This window comes from Xiphophorus hellerii, chromosome 6 (genome assembly GCF_003331165.1).
Source record: "Xiphophorus hellerii strain 12219 chromosome 6, Xiphophorus_hellerii-4.1, whole genome shotgun sequence".
NCBI lineage: Eukaryota > Metazoa > Chordata > Actinopteri > Cyprinodontiformes > Poeciliidae > Xiphophorus > Xiphophorus hellerii.
Window position 1 is genome coordinate 23758858 of NC_045677.1, and position 11714 is coordinate 23770571.

The 11714-nt window shown below is 37.1% G+C and overlaps 1 protein-coding gene across 1 annotated transcript; it reads right to left on the minus strand.

Moving 5' to 3' along the window:
* Positions 1-3014: 3014 nt before the first annotated feature.
* dnajb4 (DnaJ heat shock protein family (Hsp40) member B4) lies at positions 3015-10555 on the minus strand. The gene is made up of 3 exons (XM_032564978.1): positions 10074-10555; positions 7211-7782; positions 3015-3987 (listed from the first exon to the last, which is right to left on the minus strand). Exons 1-3 carry the CDS (start codon positions 10282-10284, stop codon positions 3757-3759), a joined length of 1014 nt encoding a protein of 337 aa, XP_032420869.1. The 5' UTR covers positions 10285-10555; the 3' UTR covers positions 3015-3756.
* Positions 10556-11714: the final 1159 nt, after the last annotated feature.

Below are 11714 nucleotides of genomic sequence, written 5' to 3' on the forward strand. Positions count from 1 at the left end.
TTGTAAAAGCAATACCTTGTTGCCACGGTTACGCATCATAAAAAATAAAAATGCAAGACATCAAAGCATCCAAAAGCAGAGGGAATAAGTATCCAAACATGCATTGAATCAACCAAAAAATAAAAATAAAAATCAGGAATAAAGTAAACAAAAAACAGGTGCATTTCAGTAAATTGTTATTGTAATGTTAATTTACGTCAGTAATCAAATTCAGAAACTTAAATTTATACAGATGCATTCCAAACAAAGTAATATACAGCATTTAAAGCGTCTATTTCTGTTCATTTTTCTGATTACGGCTTCCAACTTACTGAAAACCCCAAATTGTTCTGCTTAAAAATACCAAAATAAATTGGACAGATATAAAAAGGATTTTAATGGAGATTTGTTATGTTATGATCCACACAAATATAGAGAAGGGTGCTGCCTTGATAGGTGTCCAGTAGATAGTTGACTACTTTTTTGAAGATGATTATTTAACGTGAAGACTGAGCATGTTTATGGAAGGTTGAGTGGAAGGAAAAAGTGCTTTAAATAAAGCTGCGCAAAGAACACAGAGAGCTGACATTTTGATAAGTGGCAAAAATTATTGGGTTTTTTTTTTTTAGATAGAAGTAAATTTTGCATTTAACTTAGAAATCAAGATACCAGAATCTGGGGAAGAATCAAAGCTGCCTGAAGTCCAGCAGAGTTTCTACAGTCAGTAGTGGTGTTTTTGTTTTAAAGTACAGTTATTCAGAACAAGAAGTTGAAATTCTTCAGCCACTGAAACACAGAGATTAAATTTGTTTCCACAGGATAAAAAAAACAACAACCAGAAAACAGATTGACTACATTTAGGAAGGAATGCAGCATCATAGTTTATGTTTTGACCTAAATGAGACTCAGATTATTACCAGAACAATAAATTTCCTGATACACAGAGCTGAAAACGAGGAGCTGAAAGTGGCTGATGTCCACTGGGACAGGAAAACCTATTAGGATGTTTCCTTTGAAAGTTTTACTGAAACTTTCCAAACAAAACGAGAAATCACTCTTGATCAGGGGTATTCAAAGTGTGGTTGGGGGACAATTTTTAGCCCTTGAAATGATTTTGATCGGCCCACTGACTACAAGTCAAGAACAGTAAAAATTAGGCCAACAAAATAGAAAACAAATGACAACCCCAAAAATTTGGTAATTGTCTGTTTTTCTTTTAGTAAGGGGACAGTCCGAAACCTTTTTTATGTCTTGGATCTTTACTTTTATGAAAAATATTTTTTTCTTATTGTTAAAATTATCACTATGTTACGATAGTATCATATGAGACAGATAATATGTGAAAAAATTGCACTCTTCTGCTTTCTCCCACTGCTCCCAGTTCTAACTGGAAACAACCAATCAGAGCCAGAAGGAGGGCTTCAGTGCTGTCAATTACCCTTGTAATTGACAGCACTGACCCTCCTCCTTGCTCTCTGCTACACCATAGCTGGGTCACCAGGCTGCCATGAATGCTAAGGTAGTTACCATGGTGACCAATAACAGCAGATAAATAGTTTTTCTGCCATTACCACATTTAGCAGCACTTTCATGAGATTGATTGACAGCGCTAAGACCCTCCTCTTGCTCTGATTGGTTGTTTTTGACCAAGAGTGGTGCATTTTTTTCAGATGTTAGTAGCTCAGGGAGAAGGTGAAGGAGATCGATCTTTTCATAGATTGTCTGTCACAAAATGGTGAGTTTTGACAAATGTGTAAAAAAAAAAATAATTTTTTAAATAAAATTACACACCGTAGCTTTAAGAATCTATAGATTTAGTAATAAAAAATAAAAAACATCAAATTTACTGCCACATTCCCTGAATAGCAATTTATGTTTGCATTTTAAATGTAAAAATAATTGTAGCGATGTGCTGTGGTGGCACAAAACACAACCCACATATGGAGGGCTTAGTCCTCAACGTGGCTGTCACGGGTTCGATTCCTGGCCTGGCGACCTTTGCCGCATGTCTTCCCCTTCTCTCATTATCCACTTTCCTGTCAATTAACTGTCAAATAAAGGCCACCAGAGCCAAAAAATCTTTAAAAATAATTTTGTGGCGTGCCGGTACTTAAAGTTTCCAAGTTTGGACACGACTGCGCCTGTGAGACACCCCAAGCAGGAGTTGAGCAGTGTTGCCACAGTTGACACAAACTGAAAAGTGGTGATCCCAATTTCCAATTAGCTTTGTCCTGTTGGACGCAGTGATTTTATAAAGAGAGGATTACCAGCTGGAAAGCTCCCACGCTGAGCAGGTGTGTTTACTCTCCAGCCTCCCTTGGCTGGTTGTGACTCAACGTTTGCACAAATCTCCAACACATGCTGATCCACTCACAAAGTACTTAAAAGACAGAGGCACGAGTGGATACAAATATTTGGAGTAGATAGAAAGATAGATTGAAACAATTAATCGTGATTAATCGATTGTCGAAATAATCATGAACTAATTTAGAAATTAATTCATTGCTAACTGGAATACAGAAAATGTCCATTTGCTGAAAGAGCATTCTTAGAGCAGTAATTAAGCCAGAACTGACCAAAAATATATACATTTTTGCATTTAAAATAAAGAAAACTTTTCTTTGTCCAGTAAGAACTCCTCAACTGGCATAGTTTTAGCTTCACCTTGTTAGCGTACGTGAATGGAATGGTATATTAATGCTAATAAAATAAAAATATATTTATTTTCTTATTTAAAAAAGGAAATTAATTTTTCGTTTTTATCTTTTAATGAATTTCTGGTGTTTTATCAAATAGGCTTTAGTGCTTAAATGAAAAATCTGTTGAATTTGCCCATTTTTTTGATTATTTGACTAAAATAACAGTTAATTTCAGACCAGATAGATAAATAAATAGACAGAGAGATACAGTAGATGTATAATGAGTGAAGTGGCATCCCCTAGTGGTAAAACATTAATGCCCCAGGCGTTGGCATTAGCTGAACATGAGCAGCTGACACCAGGACAGCTATATATAAACAGTCATTATAAAGCACATTCAGCCAAGATATATTTAATTTCATCTTTGCACATCAAAAAAGTTAACCGTGTGTTTTACAACATCAGAAAATTCACATTTTACTATCAAAATATAGATTAGATTACATATAGATTCCATTTTCTCATTAGATTCAACGTAGAGATGTCCTTTCCAAGGGCTGCTAAGAAGCCTTTTTTGCAATACTGCTACACAGACTACAGATATTCCTAGGCAGCAAGTTGTGAAGCGATCATAACCAATACACAGCTTATTCTTTAGATTAAGCTTTTGAAATTCAAGTCTTGCATGTAAAAGGTCCAAAATGTGTCAAACAATATCTAAAACTGAACTAAGCAACTTGTACCACAACTAGCATGAGAGCCTCTGGTTTAAAACCTACAATAAAAGAGATTCAAATATGAAGATTGTCTCTAATGAATTCCAGGAGAAAATCAAAACGTTCTGTTCAGTACAAAAGTTTTCCAGGCGTCACAGGGATTTCTGGCAGCCATTTCCATCCAAAGGGCCACTTACATAAAGTGTGCAGATTCACATAACAGTCAGAGCTCAAGCAGTCTCTCACTTGCACTTGTATCAGCTTGGCAGCATGCACGATAGCTATAAAAACAACAAATAGCTTAAAAATAGAGGCCGCACATTCATCGGCTGGGGGTCCATCTGTGCACTGTCGGAACTGTCCTTGTGGGAAAAGTGTCTCTCGACTGAAGTGACCGCTTGCTCAGTCCTCGTCTTCTTGTCCTATGTGGGTAAGTGCCGCTTCAGCACGTCCTTGGCGTTCCCGGGCAACGTGTCCGGAAAGTTCACGTCAAACTCTACCACCAGATCTCCTCTCTGGTCGGGGTTTTTGGGTAACGGGAGGCCCTGTCCAGACACGATTTTTCTCATGCCGGGCTTGATGACATCGGTGATCTTCATGTGAGACGTCTTCCCGTCTATGGAGGACACGGTGACGGAGCATCCGCACAAAGACTGCAAAGAAAGGGGATTAGAGTATTAGGGAGGATCAAAAAAGAAAATCTAGGAAAAGAAAAGATCTAAAACATATTATTGCAAAAAAAGCACATTATATAATTAAGTCCACCATGAAGCACATTTTACAAAACTGAAGTAATTATTTTTTCACCTAAAGAGGAACAATCTAGAGTCAACGCTCAGATTCAGTTATTACAGCTAGAAACTAGAGATCAGGCCCGAAATCTGTCAGACCTGAACCTTCAGAGCCACATAAAAACATTTATAAATTCAGCCTTCTGTCACCTGAAGAACATTTCCAGGAATAGAGGACTAATGTTACAGCAGGATCTAGAGAAACTTCTCCATGAGTTTATCTTTAGTCACATTGATTACTGCAACAGTGTCTTCACAGGTCTGCCTAAGCTGATCCAGAACGCTGCTGCTGGAGTCCTGACTAAAACCAGGTAGATACAGCACATCAGCCAGGTTTTTTTTGGTTTATTTTTCTCCCCTCTAGAGTCTTTTGTTGGCTCTAGTGTCCTTTATATGAAAGTAGGCTGACAGAAAAGGGAGAAAGAGAGGGCGGCAGACATGCGGCAAATAACGCCGGGTCCGGAAATCGAACCCCCGACGGCTGAGTCGAGGACTCAAGGCCTCCAAACATGGGTCGCGCTATCCCCTACGCCACCACAGCACGCCCACATCAGCCAGTTCTAATGTCCTACACTGGCTCCCTGTAGCTCAGAGAATAGACTTTAAAATACTGCTGTTAGTTTATAAATCACTGAACGGTTTAGCACCACAATACATTAAAGATCTGCTGGTATTGTATCAACCTTCCAGACCTCTCAGGTCTTCTGGTTCTGGTTCTGCTCTGCATCCCCAGAACCAGAACCAAACATGGAGAAGCAGCATTCAGCTTCTAAGCACCACAAATCTGAAACAAACATCAATACATAAAAAGCTCAGTTCTTTCTGCTTTAATTAACATCCATCATTTTTTGGATTAATAACTGGATTTCAACAAGTGGAATTACAAAATGTGCCTTTTCAAAAAATTGTTTAAAATAAACTAAGTACAGTCCCGACAACATTATGTTTTTTTTTTCTTTACAGATTAGCACACAGATTTAAATGAGGAAATTGGTGTCTGAAGAGTTTAAACAAAAAAATTGCATCCTGTTGGAAACAAAACACAGCAATATACCAGTTTGGGAACATACTAGAATTGCAGAAATAATTATTGCTTTGTTGTGTTGGTTAATTACAAGTTGCCGCATGTAATTATCAACCTCCACTTTCTGAATTTATTTGAATTTCTAATGATAGAGTTTCCTAGTTTATTTTAAAAATCAGCAATGTGATAAAAGCAGCATTTTAGCCAAATGTTTCTTTCTGCTACTTTAAGCCCAAGCAATGGGGTTGACTTTAGTTTACTTTGATTATTTTATATTTAAAATCTGATTGGCTGAAACATGACCTTCTTAAGTCACAGCTATCAAAGTCATACCTGCTTAAAAGATTCCTTCATTTGTTTTTACTGCAGCTGGAAAGGGAGTTGATATTCATTTTGATTCCCCTGCATGAATCAAAGCACAGCTGATTTGCAGCCGTTTGCAGGTGGGAATCACGTTTTTTAAAAAAAGGAAGAGGTGAGTTTCAAAGCAGAGTAGGCGGAACCGTAGAAGCACTTCTTACATCATGAGCACGTGGGCGGCATGAGAAACAGCTCATATTTATCAATGTTGATGATCCAGATTGTATAATTGCAGGGCCGGAGTGCGAGTGTAACGCAGGGCGATGCTCATTCAGCTGTCTTTTTAAGCTCACCAGGCAGACCACCTACAGTTTATTGATTATGACAAGCTTTGAGGAGTTTGGGCTGCAGGCTCACAGATGACTGTTCTGAAACGCATTTATGTGACTAATTCATCCCCAGCTTCTATTATTACTACAGCGCTAGGCCTTAAAAATAAAGTCTCTGATTTTTTTTTTATACCAGGTCCGACTAATCAATTTGTTGTCTCGCGTTCTTTTCTAAAACAGAAATTACAAATGAGAGAAAATATTTTCAAAAAGTGCTTTTATTTTAATCATCCCCTCTGTGAGCTGCATGATAAAGTATCAGGGCATGGCTTTGAGAAATTTTGTTTACGGTAATTACAAGAATATAGTCATAACATTAACATAATAAAGACACAATTCTACCAAAAAATATCTTAAAATTAAGAGAAAAAAGTTGTTCAAAGTCCTGCTACTGATAATTTGATGCTGATGTGTTAAAAGATTAACTATTATATGTAAAACTATACCAAAGTTTAACTTCACAAGATGCTCAACATTCCTCTTTTTAATTTTTGTGTTTGACTTCTTCATAAATTTATGAAGAAACTGCCACATTCCCTGAATACAACAACTTTTTTCTCACATTAGTTCGACTCTATTGTTTTACAACTGTATTCTTATTATATTTTAACTTTATTCTCATAATTAAAAATAAAAAATCTCAGCCTGGTCCTAATATTCTGTTGAAGAGTTGACTTACAATAAATCAATAGCACTACATATTGCGATAATCGCTTGGTTGGTATCAATAAATAATACATCTGATAGAATATTCGATGTATAAATTATTCACTGAACTCTGACACAGAACCGAACAGCATTCTGGGGGATGTAGGCAGAGACATGGTTTAGCTGCTCAACCACTCATGGCCAGCTAAGCAAGGTTGGTGGCATTAACTAACTCTCTCACTCTTTGGCAACAACTGTAGAGTAACTTTGCAGCAGCAGTTTCAGGTTTTGCTACTGTGCCTCATAACTGCTTATACATAAACAACAGTGTAGAGTAAAAACTGTGGATAAAACAGGAAAGGTCATGGCACTAGTTTAGCAGTATTTGATATTTAAAACTAATCAATAATTATCCCAATCGACAATTATTGAAACCAACTGATATGAAACACTTAAGTTTTTCAGCTAAATTGTCCAGCCCTACCTGAGATCAAACGCCAAATAATTAGAAAGTGGAAAACACGCCTGTCAAACAAGATGGCGGCCTTAGGCGTGCAGACATCACTATGAACTATGGAAACCCAAGAAGTGCTTTGGTGCAAAAAAATAAATAAAAATCAGATTTTCCAAAAATTATATCTTCCAAGATCAAAAATTTGATTAATTAATAAAACTGATTTATTGCCCATCCTCAGTTAAAGTGCTAGAATAGAAATCATTTTACCTGTCTTAAGCTCACACGAACTGGATACACAATGTTGGATCCTTCCCTCCTGAAGTGAGGATGGGGTTTATCCTTGATGACGAAAACAATGTCGGCAGGAATGGTGCTGGGCGACTCGTCTCCCTCCTTTGGGAACGTGATCTTGGTTCCCTCTTTCCATCCCCGCTTGATCTCAATAGTGAGAATCTTATCCTCTGCCCGCATGGTCCTGCCATCTGGATTTAACCTTTTGCGTGAGATTTTCATTTTCTTGGTGCAGCCCTGGAAGACCTCCTCCAGGGTGACCCTCAGTTCATGGATGATAGGCGGGTCCTGTTTCCGGCGCTGCTGCCCTCCGTGCCCTTCCCGAGGAAAGCCGTTCAGGTTGAAGGTGGTGAAGGAGCCAAAAGGGTCGTTTCCGTCTACTTCCATGTCTTCATCATCTCTGCCATTTGCCTTGCGGCCAAAGAACATCTCAAAGGGGTTGGAACCGCCGAAGAAAGTGGCAAAGGTGGCGTGAGGGTCTCCATGGAAGGTATAGGTGAAGTTGGTACCTTGACCATCAGGAGCAGGTCCATTTCCTCCCTTCAGACCTGATGGGAAAAGAGGAAGGATTCATCAAAACTTCACAATGAAAGTGATAATTTTGTTAAAAGTGACCTATTGTGCTTCCTTGAACAGGTTAGAATATGTTTATGGGCTATACAAAACATGTTCATTACACTTTTTGTACAAAATCCTTCTTAGACAATAAGATTTTAGTCTGAGCAGTTCTGCGTCTTTTGAGCTCCTTTCAGAGTGAGCTGTTCTAGGGCCTCTTGTCACTTTTAATCCAAATAAACTGCTGCTGACCTTACACCCCAGATCAGCCTTTACACTGGCATGTGAAAATGGCTGAAAAAAAAGATGTGCAATTATACAACCGTGCATCTTTGAAAAGAAAAAGTTGAATCTCCTGAACAACCAACAAGAATGCAGCAAGTGGTTTCTGGATGGCAGGTCAAACAACAAAACACTCGTGTTTTTCAGAAGCCATTGTGCAGCGCATACAGCAGTAAAAGATTTGTACGGTTTTTTCTTAGAAAAACTGAGTGTCTGCAGTCAGCGGCTTCTCTGAATTTGCCGTAAAACAGGTCGCTACAGGAGATCTTTCCTGCCAACACCCATCCCCATCTACAATAACGCTTTGAAGAATTTTAATTAATATGTGTTACACCAACATTTAATTTCCCTTTGGGATCAATCAAATACTTTTGAATTTTAATTTGAAAACCAGCTCATAAAACGTCTGTGTGGGTTGCTAGGTGAAGGTAGGGCTCAGCTGGTGTTGCTAGGTAACAGCAGTGCCCGTTGAATGAGAAGTTTTTGGCTAATTTCCCAGACTCCAAAAATATTAGCTCATTGTCAAAAAACGGCCGGGTGTTTCATGTTTAAGTGTTTAGACTGTTTTTTGTTTGTTTGTTTGTTGTTTTTTTAAGCAACTGAGAACCAAATGGAAGTTTTAAAACGAGCAAAAAGTAAATTTTGCATAATAGCATGTAGCATCCAGTCAATTGAGAAGGCCCGAACTGATGATTATGTGATTTATTAAAGCCATTCGTATAATCGACCAATGTAAGAGCTAGACAAAGATAAATAATAATAATTACAATCGTTTTCACCATCCGTTGTTATGCACGACTCGTTACATTAATCAAATTATTTCCATTAGCACAACAACCACAGATTTTTATCAACATTTTTATCAATATTTCAAGTTACTCAAATAAACCTCAGTACCAGTTACTGACCTTGTCCCCGTCTCTACTGAAGCCAAATCTGAGTTGCTTTCTATCCTTTTATCGGATTTGCAGTTAACATTTTCATGAAGAACTCTTCTGTTACCATAGCTACGTTCGCAAAATGCTAGCAAAAATAATCTTCAACGGTAGAAACAAACGGGTCCCTTCAAGGATGACCAGCGGCGCCCTCTGCTGGATGGCGGCCAAACTACAACAAGAAGGTTGAATGGGATTTTATAAGTTAATCAATTGGAACTAATTTTAATTTAACAAACTATTAATCAACAATTAATCGTAAGTTGGTTAATTGTTGTCTACCAATATGTGTAGAGTAAAGCACTTTTAGTGGTAGGGATTCCTAGAAAAGTGCTCCATATATTTAGTCCATTTACCATTTAAGGATAATTAGGTGCTAAAACACAAATAAAACCAACTAAACCAGACAGAAAATTAATTTAGATTTCTTTATTTTCCTATTCTTTTGTACTTTGAGACTGAGTTTTAACTCACTGTTACAAAATTCTTAGGATGAGGTAATGAAAAACAGGTGGATTAAGAAGCCATCATGATTGGTTTAAAACATATTTTGAAACGGAATTAGAAACGGAATTCCCATATTGAGTAGACAAATACACACACACACACACACACACACACACACACACACACACGCACACACATATATACACACTTCACACCTTTCCCTTCAATGTTCAGGATCCAATGATGGTTTAAAAAAAAAAAGAACCAGATGGTTACAGTTCCCACCCAGAGCCATCTGGACTGATATTTTCTTTCCACACATTACAGGATTCTTTACCTTTTTTGGGACGAAAAATGTTTTTCTGTCATGAATAATTACAGTGAAAAGGTATTGCAGACATTTTAAAAATGGGTTTTTAATCTGATGCATTGAGATTATCGTTATAATAAATAGCATTTTATGACCATGATGTCCTGAACATCAGTTTCCAGGCCCTGCTGGATGCAGAAAGGGGACTTGAATCAAAGCCAGCTGTCTTTTACAGCCAGGAATCCAGCTTTGCAGGCGAAGTATAGCGGCATTCAGCTTGACAACACAATGACAAAAACACACACATTACCTTCTTCTCCATACTGATCATAAATCTCTCTTTTCTTCGGGTCGCTCAGGACTTCATAAGCCTCAGCGATCTCCTTAAATTTCTCCTCGGCGGCTGCGGACTTGTTTTTGTCCGGATGCCATTTCAGCGCCTGTTTTCTGTAAGCTTTCTTTATGTCCTCCTCTGTCGCTCCTTTTGAGATCCCCAGTGTCTTGTAGTAGTCTCTACCCATTTTTAGTGTGTCAAAAAAAATTAGAATTAATTTTAAAAAATGCAGATAGAAAGAAAAAGCCGCTCAGTAGGAGCTCTGGCCCCGCTCTGTCAGGCGGACGGTTGTCAAAGCGAAGTATTGAACAATGAAAAGCCGCAGATTGAGTAAATACGGAACTCGGTGAGGAGCATTTGGGTCTCAGCTACAGCTCTGGATCTTCTGCTATTTCATCCGTGGCTGGATGACCCTCTTTAAATAGACCACAGCTCCCTCCTATGCAGAGACAGCGCTGAATCAAGCTGGAAATATCTAACTGAACTGCATCCGGTTTGACGTTTTTTAATTATTTCTCAGGTATTAACATCATCTTTATTATTATGACCTTTAAAATACTTATTTACAGTAAAAAATACTAAAAGTTTTAGAAATAAAATTATTAAAATTGTTTTTTGTTATCATTACTTAATCATATTGTTGTATTTATAATTGTTAATACAAATATATATATAAAATAAATATCAAATATACTGTTAAAAATAATAGTAACAATGTACATTATAATGCATTATTAGGACATAATAATTATTGTTAATAATCGTTATTGTAAATCATTGTGCAACAGATAATGCATTATTATTGTTAAATTAATATTGATCTTGCTTTTCCCTTTCTTTTTTTTTACATTTACAATACATTATATATATATATATATATATATATATATATATATATATATATATATATATATATATATATTACATGTTTTATATTATTGTCACATAATTTATTAATTTTGCTCACCTTTTTTGTTGTTCAAATATTAAATCATGTCTCTTTGCTTCCTGTCTCGATTTTTCTTTTGACATATTGCACACAGAAATGTAGTTTTTCTTTTTTATGTTGTTCTTGTTTAATTGTTGGTTTGTTCCTTGTTTTGATTATAACAAGGTTATGATCCTGAAACTGTTCATATGATTTCGCAGCAGTTTTATGACGTAAAAGGCTCTTGTTTGACTTGAAAATAATTTAAGTATTTTTTTAAATATCGAATTAATTATTTTTGTTGATATGTAAAACATTTTGAATAATACTCTTAGTGTGATTGCTCAACATAAATAACATTTTTAACTTATTTTAATTATGCTTATTTTACTTATTTCAACATCACACGTCCTTTTGGAAGGCAAAGCAGCTTTTATTTTGAAAGCCAGTTTCCGGTGTAGTTGACTCCAGGTGGACCGTGAAAGCAACGGCTGTTTCTAGAAAACAAACGCTGAGCCTCGTCATTTTCTAAATGAGGCTCCTTTGCACATGCTGGCAGAGGTGAAAGGTGAACGAAAAAAGTCCCCACGCGTCACGTTTTACCTGCATGACGTCATAGTGGAAAACTGACTCCTGTCCAATCCCATCACCTGTCAGAAAATAGCGTGTGTTCACGCAGTAACCTCCGC